The sequence below is a fragment of the Mizuhopecten yessoensis genome, unplaced genomic scaffold (assembly GCF_002113885.1).
Source record: "Mizuhopecten yessoensis strain PY_sf001 unplaced genomic scaffold, ASM211388v2 scaffold11133, whole genome shotgun sequence".
NCBI classification, from domain to species: Eukaryota; Metazoa; Mollusca; class Bivalvia; order Pectinida; family Pectinidae; genus Mizuhopecten; species Mizuhopecten yessoensis.
Window position 1 is genome coordinate 2464858 of NW_018408896.1, and position 18682 is coordinate 2483539.

General features: G+C 35.5%; 2 protein-coding genes and 1 non-coding gene across 3 annotated transcripts in view; all 3 read right to left on the reverse strand.

Annotated features, from left to right (window-relative positions):
• Nucleotides 1-5620, reverse strand: part of LOC110466380 — a 24807-nt gene extending 19187 nt beyond the window's left edge. Inside the window, exon 1 of the mRNA XM_021522827.1 lies at nt 5176-5620. Within this exon, the coding sequence (XP_021378502.1) occupies nt 5176-5193 (18 nt within the window). The 5' untranslated portion in view covers nt 5194-5620. The remainder of the gene's footprint in view (nt 1-5175) is intronic.
• Trnaf-gaa lies at nt 169-241 on the reverse strand. Its single transcript has one exon. It is a non-coding gene; the product is annotated as a tRNA-Phe (tRNA).
• A 1122-nt stretch (nt 5621-6742) lies between the features above and the next one.
• On the reverse strand, nt 6743-13101 carry LOC110466476 (E3 ubiquitin-protein ligase TRIM9-like). The gene is made up of 2 exons (XM_021522987.1): nt 13014-13101; nt 6743-10605 (listed from the first exon to the last, which is right to left on the reverse strand). The coding sequence occupies exon 2, from the start codon at nt 10581-10583 to the stop codon at nt 8595-8597; it is 1989 nt and encodes a 662-aa protein (XP_021378662.1). The 5' UTR covers nt 10584-10605; nt 13014-13101; the 3' UTR covers nt 6743-8594.
• Between the last annotated feature and the right edge of the window lie 5581 nt (nt 13102-18682).

Below are 18682 nucleotides of genomic sequence, written 5' to 3' on the forward strand. Positions count from 1 at the left end.
GTTTTATTTTATAACCGTGCGTTTGGATAGCAACATTGCTCAAGTGCAGAATTGGTAGTTTGAACTTCCTGAGGTCTAACTTTTCTGTTAAACAACCTTTTAAAATGTTTTATTGCGGTAATTCTGTAAAACAGATGAACCAGGTTTCGGACCCAAAAGAAATTCTTATGCCGAAACCCGGGATCGAACCAGGGACCTTTAGATCTTCAGTCTAACGCTCTCCCAACTGAGCTATTTCGGCTATGTCTAACATTGGATATACCAATATCGACTTAAAATGTAGATCAGCCGTCCAAGCCTCTCCATCTCTAGCTGAGATATTTCGGAGGTGTAAATAACATTTAAGGTACAAAAACCGAGTTAAGAGAAGAAAAAGGTCAACCGGGAATGACGCAATATCTGAGTTAGGTTGTTTAACCCCACGTTGATATACATGGATACATATTAAGTGTACACAAACTAAGAATTACTTCCCCTTTTACGGAATTCATTTTAGGATTTTACATTTCAAATATTTGGATTGAAATTTCGGTCAAATTCAGTGCCAGTATTGTTTTGGTCCTAGTCCTGTTTTACCCTTTTTTAGTTAGTATTTTTGTATAAAAAATAACAAATTTTGAATTGCTGTATCTTCTGCTGTAATATGTACGAAATCCAGGTTTCGGAATCCATTAACAAAATACTGATGCCGAAACCCGGGATCGAACCAGGGACCTTTAGATCTTCAGTCTAACGCTCCTTTTTTTCTTCTTTTAAAAATGAACTTTTATTAGTCCCAGCAAATAGGACCTCCGGGGTTGGGGCCCCGTCGGCTCCTCACAGTTCACATAAAACACATATTTAAATACTCAAAAATCACAGAAGTACATTTCAACATGAAATAAGCATGGTAATAAAAGGTATGTCAACGCTCATTTACAAATGAGTTGAAAAAAGACAACTTCATCATAATGATAATGCATAAGATAGGTTATTTTCAGTGCCTGATGATAAATCTACAGCCTTCAATACGTCTAACGCTCTTCCAACTGAGCTATTTCCGCTGCATATTTATATAAGAGATAAATATAACGAGTTCAGATATGAAATAGGCCATCTGAGCCTCAGGTGACAGACTGGATCAGATAGTAAACAAGCCGAAGAACCTTTACACATTGACTTGTACAGGTATAGTACATTGACGACATAATCAGTGTACACTGACTATTGTGCCGGAGGCAAAACAATGTATGCACGTCCTTGTTTAAGTATATTCAAACTTATTTATTTCATAATTATAGCAGTTGGTATTAAATATCGAATAGTTGACACAAAGTTTCTTTATCCAATAAAGATCATAAAGTATTGTTACAGTTGTGGTACCGCACAACGCACCAAAAATAGCATGCGCACACCGTGCATACATCGTTCACACCCCGTCCGCACACCGTCCACACATGGTGCGCACAACTGTGCGATTTAGCAATCGTTCGCCCCGTTGTGCGCTTCTCTCCGCACAACTGTGCGATTTGGTCTAATTTGTAGATCAAAATTACGGAATGACAAAAATACGGAAGGCTTGTGTGCGATATTGCACACTGTGTATATATCTGTAATTTCTCATCACAATAATCAAGATTATACAATTTCACCAGAGGTATAATACATTATTATACGTCTCTGTACAGCGACCGTTAGGCTGTCAAGAATGGGTTTGGCTCCAAGGTAACAGAACAGGTAAATAACAATTTGATGAGTGTCCGGAGTTTTACCTGACCAGTGCCTGACACACAGAGTTGATAAGTTTGACCGTAATGAATAGTATTTGTTATTTGCATTCGTTTGCCTATAGCTCCCATTCACCTGGATTTTCACACCCCGGCCTTACCCGACGAGTTACGTAAGTGCCCCAGGCGGGGGAAAATTACGGTCCAGGTACATGTACAAAGTGGTTATGTTTACCTGTATACGGGATTGTGTTGTAATTTTACATGTGTCGATTAAGTGTGTTTAAAAACACAGAAAATACATTTTGTAAATATAAGAATGTATAGACAGAAAGATAAGTTTATAGATATTGCTAGAATATAGAAACAGACGGAAACATCAAGGTTATATGTTTAAACATGAAACCGTATATATTGGTGAGGCATTCCTCAATTTACACCAACCACGATTGTTATCGCACAACGTCCGTCCATGGTGCGCACATATGTGCGCAAGCAATGATCGTCCAGCTTTTTATCGTTCGCCCATCGTGCACACACCGTTCACACACCGTGCACACATCGTGCGCACACCGCACATCGTGTAACGTTGTGCGATCCCACAACTGTAACTTAAGTCTGTAAATTCATGTAAGGGGTTGTAAATTAAAGAAAATCTGACACTCGCTGATATATAATAGATTGATTTTGGTAAACACATCCTGCTGTCAAGGGCAAAATTCACATTTTTTTTGTCTAAATAATCACTTTTAGAAGGCAAGATATTAGCTGAGTTTGTTGTATGAACGGTTATTACGACAGAATTATGTCCAGTTTCTATTTTTGAAACTTTATGAAGCTGAATACATACATGGCCTTTCACGCAAACCATATGCATACTCCTATGCGGATGTGTTGATGTTTCGTCAATTTATAATAAAATCATTAAGATTTATTCTCAGATATCCTTTATTAAAAGGAGCTCTATACAACTTCCCTTCCTTAAGTAAGACTTATACGGTTCATCGTGAATAATGTAGGTAATATTAGACTTGAAACATATCTGTGTATCCGAACTGCCTGATGATCAACGCAAAAAGATATTACGGCGGCAGGCGTTCTGAAGTAAGCGCTATATATATCTGTGAATTGTTGTTTTACAAAACCTGTCATGATTTAAAATGACGAAGATGAACCTAGGAGTACAAGAGCTGTTGACCTGTATTAGTATTGTATTTTTTGTTACCTCTGTATACAAAAGTTGTCAACTTCTATGAATTGTTATATTTGCCTATAACGTATATATATCGCGCCATGATCGCATCATAAAACCAAACCTCGGATTTGTTTTAGCAGTCATTGCGAGCTTATACCTTCCTGTGATCAATAAGTGTACATGCTTTTAAAGCTAATTGGCCAAGAGAGATAGGAGTATGTAAAGTGGAGTTTCGTTTATACAGACGCATATATTTTCAGAAAAAGTTACCGGATTCTGAAACGACTTGATTATTGGAACCATTTTGAATAGAAAATGCGATTTTCTCTCTTTTTCGCGAGGAACACTGATTGGAGGTTATGGGGAAAAACTCGACATTGACATTATGAATAAGGTACAATTGTAACAAAACGATATTTTAAATTAGTTTAATAATTATAGTATACCAAATGTATACATAAACTCATTATTGAAATCTGCAAATCTTTACGGTAAACTTGTTTGATCCCCCCACCCAAGCAGTGTCAGTTGTATTCTGCTAATCAAAGCGACTATATAGTGACACCAACTGTAACTTTTTATTATGTCAGCCGTCGAAACACTAAACATTTTTAACTCAATAGGTTTATTTTAATCACTGATTAACGAGTATTTAGACAAATATAGACGAAACCGACTGTCGATGAGTGTAGTTACCCTACATCGGTGTTCCGTGTGGGATACATATAAGGAGGTATAGGAGAAACTAATGTTAACCTCACGACCAAACTCTGTCACATGTGTGACGACCTTAATTCACACATTTACTTTTCTTCCGCCAGGACAAATGTCGACGTCTGACAGACAAAGTTACAACACAATGTTTTCGAGATGCACCTGTTGATCGAAACTATGGGAAAGTTTTTCGGTGGCCACTGTGATCTAATTGAGTACTATGCTATTTTCATGTATGATATGGTCAATGTTTTCGATTATGCTATTTAATGTGCCTCGGTGTAACTACCAGGAGTATAACTTGGAGTTGATCTAGAATTACAGGACAGTGTGGCTCATAAAGTAAAGTCGTTTAAACCTGCGTAAAGATTCTCTTTGTACTTTTTAATGATCTCAATGCATTTTTGCTATCCTGGTTCATCGATTTTCAGCTTGAATGTAGCGTTGTTCTTAATTCGGTATTAACTGAATTGAATCTTCAACGGCTTACGTCTATTCCAGATGCAGTAAAACATTCAACAATTAAGTAAAAAGGTACATATTTATAACACATCCTATGACAGAGGTTACGTTAAGAAAATATTTCTTTTTAAATTTTACCTTTTTTAAATTCATTATTCCGTTTTAAAGGAAGCTATATGTTTGTAAAAAAAATACTGTAGTACAAAATATTAATACAAATAATGAAGCATGTATTGTAATGTATGGATTGTAGTAATATCCTGTACCTATAAGTTGTAAACTTTTGGAAAATAAACTCTAACGACTTTTTGTTTCAGTTATGCTCTGCATGTAAAACAAATACTTTGTTCTTTCAGTTTTACCAAATAAAATTTTGTTTTTTAATTTGGTGATATTTGGAGTGTTCAAGGCTTAAGCATTGTTATATACTTTTGCTGGTTATTATCTTTACTTCGCCTATATACGGATTAACCTTTCTTTCTATTACCATTATCAATCAACGGTATTTCGTTATACAAATCTTTGACTAAGTGCTACAGTGAAACCAGGTAAATATGGGCAATTTCATTTCAGTTAAACGGAAAAATGTAATAACATCATTATTTAAGATAATTGCAGTTTTCTTTCTTAATTGCGACCGTTTAAAAAAGTGTCCAAATACGGGTTTGAACGTAACCTTAGCAAGCGTCGAAACAATGGGTCCATTAACTAGGGTCATGTTTACGTTAGTCTAACCAGTAAGCGACCAAAAACTGACCCGTTCACGCAAATCTAATCAATGAGTTCGTTAACTCGCGTCTAAATAAAGAGTCTGTTTTCGAATTTTTAGAATGATATAGTAGGATGATATTGTTGACAAGAATCTACCGTTTTTTTAGTTTGAAATATAGTTGAAGTGAAGATATAATGATTGTCCAAGCAGTAATCATAAGTGAATGTAATAATTTAAATAACCTGAGAAAGAAATGAATCTACTAGTAGTGGATTTGCACAGTGTTGAAGTCAAAAAAATAAAATAATTCAATTGAATCATGCTTAGAGATGAATATAATAAATAACATTACATGTGTTCGAAATAAATATAACAATTCAATTTACCTGAGTGAGATATCCCATTACGGAGGTGACGTAAGCACTAAGGTATTATATCCGAGTCGGTCCAGGCTCCTATTCCACTGAACTGCGATATGTGACGGATCGCGGCAGCACCGAGCCTTTAGATACTGGAGCCAGCGCTGCTGTCATCAGCACTTCATGCCATTTCAACTGTGATAATGCGTTTTGCGAAATTGATTCGTAATGTGGAATATAACTTAATAACTAATCAATGCTATTTCAGATACAATGATTTTGTGATTATATAGTTAAAGTCTAACAACATAGCGTGGCTGTTCTCCATTTACCCAGGTAGAGCCACTTTGACATGTTATTGTATAAGCTGCTGTTGTACCACCCGCTGCTGAGCTGCACTAGAATCCAGGACTCGGTATAACGCATGATAAGCTTTATATCACATGGGAGCAAATACGTTTGTAGCTAATTTAATAACTCTAGCTATCCGCTACTTCGGCAATTAATATTCCAAATCACCAGCAAGCCGCGCCGAACTCAGAACGCAAAGACACCAGTCGTTAGAATAAAAATATATATGTGATATAGAATTTCGAAAGTAACATTTTCAAACAATGAAATGAGTTAATGTGAAGCTATCGAGGAAACCAGAACAGTCTGGCTCTGCCAGCTCTTGTTTAAAATAGTGATAGCTTTGCGAAATTTATAATGAAATTTTAATGTTTGCTTTTTTGAGGCAACATTATGAGGTTTATGAAAAAAAACAGTGATTACATTAAAGTACATAGAACCCTTTTGATCGTTTTCGATTTTTTCTTTTTTTTCTTTATTTTAATGTCACCGATAGGAAACGTAAACATGCCGTAGTCAGCCTTTGATTTCAAGATTGGCGATAAAGATATTGTATAGCTAGGCCTAGATACACTGATCAAAGACGGCAACTTAATAGCAAAGTATCATCTGAAATATTGTTTATACAAGTTTAGTTAGATATGAAGCCTTCCATTATTTAATTAATTCATTTTTAGTTCTGGTATTGGCGTATTAAAAAAGCTTTTATAAATATTATTCAGAGGTCTTCCTTTTGCAGATGAATTCAGCTTCTTTGTACAAACCATTCTTTCCTATATTGTAAGATGATAAATACCACCATATTCCTAAAAAAGCCATAATCTGTATAATCCCCCCTTAATATCCGCCAACTTATTTTCCATATTTTGTAAGGTAATTTTTTACTTTAAGCAAAACTTTATTATTTCATTTTCAGTAAAAAGTTAATAGATGCCCGTTCTAAACACTGTAAAATCTATTACAGATTGTTCAAAAAATATATCGACTTCCTGTATATCATGCAGGAGATCTAGGAAATTCTATCTATACCACGATAAGCTATATATACACGTATCGAATACTGAAAATTGTGTTTCAATATTAAAACAAAAATAATATTTCTGAATTATTTTCAAACCCGAGAAGAAACACCATCTACATAATGGTCTACAATCTTGTTTTGATGAATTAATCAATTTTCAATTAAAATTCCTATAGGACTGAAACATCTTACCGAGGTTCAGAAAGCATACATGCACAGCGATGAAACAAGGAAATCAGTAAAACCTTCAATCTTTAGGGAGTCAGAAGTTATGGCCCAGACAATGACTGCAATATGACCTTGACCTTTTGTGTACAAACCCAGCGGTACAGGACTCACAGCCTTTCCACCCTAAATATATCCCTTAATTTCCATTGAGACTTTTTCAGGGAATCTGACACTATGTTCAGACGATGAATTTTAACTTTTACTTTCATGTGACATTGACCTGGCATACGGACCAGGCCAGAAGTCAGAAGATATCTTTCAGACAATGAACTCGACCTCTATACTCATTTTGACATTGACCTTGGACGTGCGAACCCAATAGTGATGCATGATCCCCTCCCCTCCCTAACACACACACACATTTGTTCGAGGAGCATGACAAAATAACACATTGACAGTCACTAAAATTTTATTTCACTTTTCGTTTAAAGACAATGAATGTCCTGTCGTATATTTGTGACAAAATTGTAAACTTTAAACTGACTTCATCAGTATTACAACTTTGACCATATATACAGGTACTTACAAATATATAATGAAGGGGTTGATTAGATTTATTAACAGTTGATTTTCAACTCTTCAATGTTGATATAATGTACTTGATTAATTTGTTCATCATCTTGTTAATCCTACCTAAAGGAATTATCAACTAATTAAATGCAAGTCAACTATAACTAATGCTTTTGCAGAAAGTTCATAATTCCTTGCAATCTATTATGGTGTAATATTAATGTAAATACGGATCATTCATTTATCATCCATGCATGATATACTACACAGTGCACCGGCTTATGACTCGATAGAAACGCACGCTACCGGATCCAGCCTGTCGACAATGACATAATGAGTGATGATGTCCCATTTCCTGTATATCTAAATATTCAGATCCCAAATCATAACAAACGAGATAAAAAAAAAAAAAGCTGGATTAAACTGAGCAAGTCTGACATCACGCTTTGCGATTCTGGCCAATTGGTTTTCATTCAGTAATGATTCAGAAAATAAGCTCCTTGTATAGCACCAGATACGTGTATAGCCACCACTCATCTGGATAGCCTTTACGTCAATCAGTGTTCCTCGCGAAAAAGAGAGAAAATTTGCATTTTCTGTTCAAAATGGTTCCAGTCATCAAGTCGTTTCAGTATCCGGCTTCTTTTTCTGGACATAAATGCGTCTGCATTAACTTTACATACTCCTATCTCTCTTGGTCATTAAGCTTTAAAAACTATATTACTAAGAGCCTGCTTCAATGTTAATGTTTTGACCACAGGAAGGTATAAGCTCGCAATGACTGCTAAAACAAATCCGGGGTTTGGTTTTCAGATGCGATCATGGCGCGATATATATACGTTATAGGCAAATATAACAATTCATAGAAGTTGACGACAACTATTGTATACAGAGGTAATGAATAATACAATGTAAGTACAGGTCAACAGCTCTTGGTCTCTTAGGTTCATCTTCGTCATTTTAAATTAAGATGGTTTTGTAAAACAACACCTCACAGATATATGTAGCGCTTACTTCAGAACGCCTGCCGTCGTAATATCTCTATGCGTTGATCATCAGGCAGATCGGATACGTATATATGTTTCAAGTCAATAGACCGTTTTCAGTGTTAATAATTTCCATCCTTATAAACAACTTTTAGAATATATATATATATATATATATATATATATATATCAGTGTTATTTGGGTATTTGATATATCGCAATAATATTACTAACATTATCATACTAAATTATATCGATAAAGGACATAATGTTGTCACTCAAAATCATTCTACAAGCAGGAAAATGTCGATGTCGAATTCATCAGTACATACAAAGTTAAATTTCACAGATTAGGAAAGTTGAAACACGTGTACATTATTTTGATTCCCTATTGATTGGTTTGTGACTACAAATTTGTTCCCACAGACAGACATTGCCCTCGGGCTGACTACACCGTCTGATGACGTCAGCAGCTCTCTGACGTGGGCCCCTTCCTCCGACATTTGTACCACGTTGTTAGACTCCCGCCCACACACGTACACATTGCCTTCGCCGTCGACGTCTACTCCAAACGCTTCCTTCAGGACACCAACTGTCGCCATGTCTGTACGAGTGCCGTCTGAAAGTCTGAATACCGCTACTCTGCCACTCGTGGATGTGGGCTGGCTGCCATACAAGTGTCGAGTTCTTGGATCGGACACAAGATGGTAGCATTGAGAAGAGCAAGTTTGTATATGTTGCGTATTTCCATTCTGTTGGACATTGTACAAGTCCCCCTTAGAACTCACAGTGAACCCGTCACCTGTAGTAGTGATACCCCAGGGAGTGATATTCTGTGAGAGTTTTATTTCTGACATAAGACTTAATTTTGAGGACTCGACTTTGATGACGTATATGACAGACGCATCATAGTTAGCGACCGCTACGGTGTTATCATCCAAAAGACACATGTCGTGCGGTTTTCCTGAAACCTTCATCACATCTTCACATTTCCCTGAAACTGTAAACAATTTGATCTTTTTGTTGTTATAGTCTCCTACAACAATATGATCATCCGGTAAGTAAACGACACCAGGTGCATGACAATTTAAGACATCTGATGGACACTTGATGCAGAACTTGCTCACCTCGGTTACGCCACATTTCGACAATGGAGACTTAGGACCAGAAAGACTATTTAAATTCTTCTCTATTTTGATTTTGCCCATAGACAATGGAATGTCCTTATCTAACGTTAGGAGATTCGGGTCGACGCTGTGTTTGATTCTGACTGTGGTGAACTTCTTCCTCATTTCTGTGATAAGGTCCTCGTAAGACTTTACCTCCGCCTGACCTCTCTGAAACAACAAGATCGTGTCCACGGTGTCATTTTTCTGAATCGCCGTTCCAGAGGATTCTATTGTGTTTTGAATCGAAAACATCAGTCGTTCACATTTCTGCATAGACATCTCCAGATTATCTTTTTCCTCTTTGTACGTTGCTATCAGCTCATCTGTGCTATTTTTCTGCATGGCGTCAAGACGTGTGTCGATTCTTTGACGTAGATCTGCTAAACTTTTCAATCCGGTGTCTTGGTCTTCTAAAAGTGTCTGAAGTTGCTCACCAAACTCTTTGATCAATAACTCAATGGCTTCTGTTGTTTTCTTCAGTGATGTCTTCAAGTCATCCAGTCGTGATTCCTTCTTCAGTTTATCACAATATTCCTGTGTCGTTGTCACTACTTCACATCGTCTGTGGTCTATCGTGATACATCTACTACAGCCAAGTATCTGGTGATCTTCACAATAGTAATCCATCTTCTCTGTATGTTTCTCACATCTGACCTGTTTTGTTACTTGTCGTTGTACCATACCACCTTTCCCAGTTACATCTACTGTTTCACATCCTTCATGAATCAAATCGTGATATTCAAGTTTACAGGTGTCACAGAACAGGACATTACATGTTTTACACCAGATTGTTGCAGGTGTCTTCGTGTTTCCTTTTTTTTCACAAGGCTTACAGAACGTCAGCTCACGTGCTGTGACGTCCTTTACTTGGTCTTTAACCAACTTATTTGTTGGAAACTGTTGAGCCCATTTATCTTTGTTCTCAGCCGCATTGACCGGATGGGTCATCTTCCTACAAACTGGACATGGAAAGGCAGTCGCCGACGCCATATTTCCCGACAGGTCCTTGGTGATGAAGGTGGACAGACATTCCTGGCAGAAGGAATGGAGACAAGGGAGCGACTTGGGTTGGTGTAGCTGTTCCAGACAGATTGGGCAATCCAACAAGTAGGAATCAAACTCAGGTCTGGAGGTGTCAGAAACTTCATGAGAAGATCCTCCTTCAGCCATCACGTTTGAAGGGTTATGGTGTCTGTGAATGTAGAACAAAATGGAAAAATGTATGTAACAGGGGAATCATTTTTATGTTAATATATGACTTGACATTGATTTTAAAATTATGAAAGGTCTTGTTGTGAGGAACCTTATGGGGTTGTGTGATAGTATTCATTCACTTCATTTCAGTGACATAGATCTGTTTTCCTACTTCTCTGTGCACACCCGAAAGGTATGCAGGGTAAGGTAAAACTATATTCTTATATATTCTAGATGCATGTTTCATATTGGTAATGAAATTCAATATCAAATGTATATTGATTTGTAGATTCGATAGTATCGATAAGTATATTGTGAAAATATTGTGAAAATATGAAGTTCATTATATCCAATACAAAAGATATAATACGATGTGTCTATCAGTATCAGATATCTCATGTTCTATTAAGCGTGGTATCGTATATGTAAGGTTTATGTACCTTGATGTAAATAGACTATAATGAGATGTCTGAGTAAATGTGTAATTTGGACTTACATGTTTCTTTTTTAAACACAAACATGTGTAAGAATAAGACTCAAGAATAAACCCGACAATTTCTGTGTATTTTTATCACACATCAATGATAACACTGTAACATTAATATCTGATCTGTTTGTGACAGACTCACATAAGTGTTTCTTTTGTACGAATACAGACTGATCCCACTCGAAATATAGTGTAACCATGGCAATAAAATGTATCTATGCTGGAAAACATCTTACCAATTACGAAAGTAAACAGATTTATTAGTATCGAGTATGTTTTATGCACGTGAGTGCACATGGGTATAACTGTATGGTACTTATTATAATATACTTGTATACACGTAGATATTGACATTGTGTGAGATTTGTGATACACGTTTGTACATGTAGATATTGACATTGTGTGAGATTTGTAATACACGTGTGTACACGTAGATATTAGATTATATTACACGTAGATAATTATATCGAGTGGGATTTTTAACACACTGTTTTACGTGTATTAGTATCGGCTAAGATTTGTAATACACGTGTGCACATGTCAGTATTTGTTTCCAGTTAGATTTAAACTACACGTTATACGTGAAAATCAAGCAAGATTTGTAATGCAGCTGTGTATACCTTGATTTTAGAATCGGTTAAAATGAAGCATTGAAATTATAAAAAAAACACCTGAGAAATTCCGAGTAATTTCAAATAAATAATCAAGTTAGTGTTTATTATGAACCGTGCCACTATTCAACAGAGAAAACTGTGGCCGTCATGGTCACGTCAACCCTCGGGGACTGAGACATCCGTTTGTTTTATCTTTTAGGATGAGGTAAGCCTCACACAAGTTTAAAACTATAAAAATTCAGTTATAGATAAAGTGTGCCAAACAGAACTACACTGCACGATACAGCTGTTTCGTGTTTCTTAGTCCCATCGGTGATGCTGAGGTCAAAAATATGAAAATCCGAATGTTTTAAACTACTGTTGTAACAGAAAGGGGTGCTTAAATAGATACATCAACTAATGGGTGATAATCTAGGAGTCAGGGAAGGTTGAATTGATTAGACCTACTTTCGATTACCGTACAATTATAAATAAACACCATCAAAGGATTTAACCGAAACCATATACCTTAGTGGTGGATCAGGAGAGGTTTCGAGACAAATATTTTCCTAGTCTGCCTTCTCCCTCCAAATAGTTATTTTCTCAATTCTATATTAATTTTACGACTAAACTCACACTACTTTTCATAAATTTGAAAATCTTCACCAGTTTTGTTTCTGAATCCACCACTGCCACTGTTATTGCAAGAAGTAATATGGCATACTCAGCGAATAATATCTAATATCCAGCGACAGGAAATCAACGTAAAACCAATGGGGTCAGAATATAGCGCATATGTTCGCTGTGGACGTGTACAGACCATATGATGACTGTAGGTACTATACTCGACCACATTGATAGAGCTTCGATCTCCTGTAGCCCAACCTAATCTAACACGACATTCATCATGAATACAACCGACAATGATATCTGTATAACTAAGCTTTGTGTATGTAGCATAACCAAAAGCTATGTAAATAGCCACCAGTAGGCCAAAATTGGCACACATCCTTAACTTATACGTGGTGACATTGAATCTAATAAATGGCAAGCTGCTAATTATATAGATAGATATATTCATATCTAGATCTAATTATAACGTCACAATCTTTCATTTGCCAGCTCGGGCTAGGGATTTGACGTCGGCGTTTCGTGTTAACACCATGTAGTTTCGATTTCTATATACGTAACAGGTGCAACTATTTATCTAACAACTGCTCATTTTCCGTATCTTTTATGCAAACTTTACACAAGGAAATACGAGTAAATTTCAATAGATATGTTGTCCTCCAATTACTCTGGATTCTAACTTAACAAGATACTAACCGTGTAGGCCATATAAAGCCGACAATGATGTGTATTCAGCCAAATGTCGTAGGGAGTAATTAACAGCGACGTGTACAGTCTTGTGATCGTTATATCACACTGAATATAAAACCGATACGACGGGACACAAACTTCCGGATATAGAGTCATTTCTTTTTCGGAGAAAATATGTTAAGTTAAACCAGTATATATACAAATATAAAGAATAATTAATTTCATTCTGAAATAATGCATATATTATTTTGAATTAAATAAATCATTCACTGATGACATCTCACGTATTACTTCGTTTGGTTTGCATGGGATCACATAGATATATATGTTTTTCTAAACAAAGACAATATACTTTTACATAAGATCATTAGTTGAGCATATTAATTTAACGAATGAGCAATGAAGATTTTGTCGGAGAAGAAATTGTGAGATTTTCCGGATACTTTAACGTCACTTTCAGATACATGTATATTGAATATGTTTCGACCTCTACTAACGAGAATTCTGGTAACTACTGACATCTCCTTTATACTTTTACTTGATATCAGGGTCCGCTGTTATCGTGACTTACGTACCTTAGACCAATCATAGTCACTTCATTACAAAACTATGGTCAAACATCTCGAGTTTAGTTCCCTGATTATTTGCACTCTTCACACCAGTATGAGACTCCCACTCTCCCGTGTATACCGCTATTACTGACTATTGCCGAATACATTTGAGACGAGAAATGGTGGTGTTAAAGGCTTAGGGCAAGTGTTTGGTTTTCATCAGGATCTCATTGGGAAACATCCTACGGTATTTCAGTTAATCAGTTATTTAATATGCAGGTCGATATTTTTTTTTAATTATGTTCCTTAGTATAAATTGCGGTTTATTGTCACTTTCCAAGTTCTCACTTTGAAAATGTGAAATTACGTTTATTTAATACAGACTTGCATACCGAGTGTTATCGATGAGACAAAAAAGCTTACCATTCCGAAACATTGGTCATTTTCTGTTTGTATACTTTTCAATAATATTCATGTACATCTTTCCTTGTTCATAGTGCCCTTTGAGCAATCTATTTCGAGATCTTACAATGGTTCTGTTGTCACCTTGATATCCACTTGTCTCTGTTTTTCAGTATCAGGATTATATAGATAGATATGTATTGTAAACAAACTGAAACTACGTAATAATTTCATTTACCTTAGAGACTCCAAGGAAACATTATGGAAGTGACACGTCTAGATTAAATATGTACGATAAATGTCTATGTAGATTAAAGCGATCAGGCGCGTAGCTACCACGTAAGCATATATGCAGTTGCATGCACATCAAAAACTCAAATATACTATTATATTTTTATTTATTTATTTTGTAGTTCGGAAAAGTGATTAAATGATATGTGGTTCATTTGAAAAATAAATTTAATTTAACTGTATAACCGACAGCCGCCAGACAATCAGTACGTATCCGAAAGTTCCAACCTATAGGGACCTGGTGCCGATTTTATTATTAGTATTTTTGTCAACATGAAACATGACTGCAAAGCCAACGAAAAACTCGCATCATCTTCAAAGAACGAGTTGATACATGACTTCTTCCAAGCAGCTGTAGGTTCAGATGAAACAACATCCTCTTGCGACATTAACTTAGGCATCGACGAGTCTAAAACGGCTATCAGTATTAGGGCCTAGTAATGTCGGACCTACCGAACACAGTTCTGATCAGTCTGACTGTTGTTACCCCTGATATCGGGAATACAAGCGAGGCCGAGATATCGATATCCTGTCAAAAAGATGGGAAAAAGCTCACGAGTTCAAATTCCATACACGGCAACATTTTTACAAGCGATTGTAATGAAATACAACTAAGTTAACGGAGGCAGGTTGTTTTTCCGGAATGGATGTATTTTTGTGTAATTTTTTCACCAATTAAATGTCTTCCGAATAACAATTGTAGATTGATTTGTTACTAGCATTGTTTTTATAGGTTTTAGGGCGGATATATGCGCGTATAGGATCCATCTGGGTTTTACATTCACTTCGCCTGCAAATGTAATATGAAAAAGGCAAAGCCCCAAAGTCAGAAAAAAGCCACGTACATGTAGCTTTTGCTAATCTGTGACATTATATAGGCCTTCATTTGTCCCTGTCATGAACTGATAAAGTATTTTTTAAGACTAGTCCTAGGCCTATCTTCAGTAGGGCTACTGGATATATATGTACACATGTATCTTAACATCGATATAGGAGCTACCGTCATCTTATGTTCTGAGAAATGTTGATGAAATAAAAAGGATTTGTGGAACACAACAGCAAAAAATCTGAAATTAATCTGTTCATATTGGCTCCGACATTTTAAATATCTAGTTATTTTAGATTCATCTGGAAAGAGATATGACGCAGCAGATATTTTCGGGTAATTCCAACAATCGACACATTTTTGTCGGAGAGAAAAAGGAGAAAAATGTGCTGTCTTTCGCATTTGAAATACATTTGAATTTTTGCGATGCTTTCCAATAATAAAGTGAATGAATCAACCCAAAAATGTTGTCTGTAAATTATATTTAAACACTCAAATATGTATCTAAAAAGCCACCAGATGGCACGATAGTGCTTCTAGATCTAAAAAAAAATGGGAATTGTAGTCAACCCACGAGGTGGAACCATCATATGTTGCAGCCTTCATATGTCTGACCTTCATTGGAGTGTTGCGTGGTTTTCTGGTATACTCTTGTTCTTCATCATCCTCACTACCGCTGTCCTGCTCATATACTGGCCTCCTGCGACGTCTCTGAGAATTCCTTTGGGTCACCCAATCATGACCACCTCCATCAATGTCACCAACATAGTCAGGGAGCTGCTCTGTTCTTAAACGGTATAATCTCAACCATTTATGGTATTGAACATATAAAAAGGGAATCACAGATTCTTCAGAATTTCAATAGAACTTTAAAGAGTAAATTTTCTTTTATGTAGCTATTGTATGTATATTAAGGAATACCTTATTTATATTGCGATTTACCTCTAGTATTAAAATAAAGATAAGATCACTTCCAAGTTCTGTTACAAACATATCAGTGATCCTTAACTTTCCTTCTCATAGCAGTAACATACCAGGCTCCTTTAATATTCCTGATTACATACCATAATTAGGTCGCTACTACAGAGTAACATACCAGGCTCCTTTAATAATCCTGATGACATACCATAATTAGGTCGCTACTACAGATCCTTCAGTACCTATGAGGATTAACTAGGTGTATACAATCTGTTCATGATCACTGTTAAACTAATTCGACAAAGTTTTCTTACCGGGATGATTTAAGAGATGAACTTTACGGTGGTGATCACGACCTGTTGTCGACTTATGGTAATTCAGTGTCCACTATAATGAAAGATTAAAATATTTACTTGAATTGTTACCTTCCTTATTCTTCATCTGTATTTACAAAAGAACAATTCTGTTGTAATTTGTACACATGACATGACAAGAAACTGGTTTCAAATACAGATTTTCGTCAGATAAAATATAATAACATCTTCTTTTGATCATATTTCAGTCAGTATGGCATTCCTACTTTGTTTTACCCTTCATTTAATAAACTGTAAATTTGCTGGTTCATATGGAGATGTGCGCTTACGTTCGTTATGTACACATAATAGGCCCACTACCAAAGTAACTTGATATGCTGATAACGTCAGAAAACTAGATATTTATTTATTTTTCTCGTGTATCAATAAACACACGTTTTAACTCTAACTGGTACTGAAAACCGAAAATTAATCGCTGCAGTTTAATTTTCGCCCTTTTCGCTCTCCGTAATGAGGGCGAATTTTTCATTTCAGCAACTATTTGTAAACCACATTATATACATAGTATTTAAATTATAAGGGAGAACTCATATTCGAAAATGCCCTACCGTCGAATGGTCCAAACTTTCCCGCTATACAGTATACCTAAGTTAAGTTGTAATGGTATGCTATAATTGTCGTTAATTTACACGGACACAACCTCAGGATTGTTATGAAAACTGTTTTGTTTTATTTTTACAACTCGCTATAGGAACCAGAAATGTACAAAGTAGAGTAAGAGTACTTCATTTACCAAGCCGTATCAAAGATATTCCATGTAAACACAGTTATATAGAAGTTCCCCAGCGAGCGACGGTTTGTTATCATGTTTATCTGATTGTATAGTTAATTTTCAAAAGACATGAGGTTGAACGAGTGTGTTTTACAATTTGAAAACTAACCAACGGAGATAGCAAAGAATCCTGATGATTAACCATCACGGGTTTGAGGTCATTTTTCTCCAACAATATCTAGATATTATATCTAGAAAACTTTTTTTTTTTTTTTTGAGAATGCATAATTCCTGTTTCCAGTACGGGACACAATTGCTATGAGCTATGACGTCACAATAGAAGATGACGTCGCAAATATATTACCATCTGACGTCATAAGTAGAAAATTGTCCAGGGTGTTACCCAAAAATTATTCACCAACTCCAAGCAGGTTTGTCCAAAGAGGCGGGAGTGAGGAAAACTATCGTGGTTGATGGAGAAATGTGAAACTTAAATTATTACTTATAGTTCACAAATATGACGATTAATAAATCACCACATAAACCTTTATTCCGACATTGATTTCAATATATAGCAAGCATGTACAAATACAAAAACTACATAAAGTATGTCTTTACTTTTTTTCAATATTTTCATCAAATTACATCACATATTTATTCGTTTGACACAGCCCGACACATCTTTTCACCAGCACGTTAGTAAGTAGATAGTCATTTCAATGGTAAGGTGTAGATAATGAATACAAAAACAAAAGTATCTGTATTACAAGTTAGGTAATTACATGTGATATCAAACAATAGTGTGGGTTTAGATGGTCCTCTGAACAATACATTCATATTTCACACAAAGATATAGTACAATCAATAAAAATTGCATACAAACGTATAGTACAATCAATAAAAATTGCATACAAACGTATAGTACAATCAATTAGCATTTCATGCAAACCTATGGTACAATCAATAATTTTTTCATACAAACCTATAGTATAGTCAATCAACATTTCATACAAACGTATAGTGCAATCAATCAACATTTCATACAAACGTATAGTGCAATCAAGCAACATTTCATACAAACGTATAGTGCAATCAATCAACATTTTATACAAACGTATGGTACAATCAAACAACATTTCATACAAACATATAGTGTAATCAATCAACATTTCATACAAACCTATAGTACAATCAATCAACATTTCATACAAACCTATAGTACAATCAATCAACATTTCATACAAACGTATAGTACAATCAATCAACATTTCATACAAACGCACAGAACAATCAATCAATATCTCATACAAACCTTTGGTACAATCAATCAACATTTTTATACAAACCTATGGTACAATCAATCAACATTTCATACAAACCTATAGTACAATCAATCAACATTTCATACAAACCTATAGTATAATCAGTTAACGTTTCATACACAAGTATAGTACACTCAGTAAACATTTCTTACAAAAGTATAGCACAATCAGTTAACGTTTCATACAAACACATCGTACAATCAGCTAACATTTCATACAAACCTATAATATAATCAGTTAACGTTTCATACAAATGTATAGTACAATCAATCAACATTT

Excerpts from the sequence above, each read along its gene's own strand:
- LOC110466476 (XM_021522987.1), bottom strand. The coding sequence starts at position 10,583 with ATGGCTGAAGGAGGATCTTCTCATGAAGTTTCTGACACCTCCAGACCT.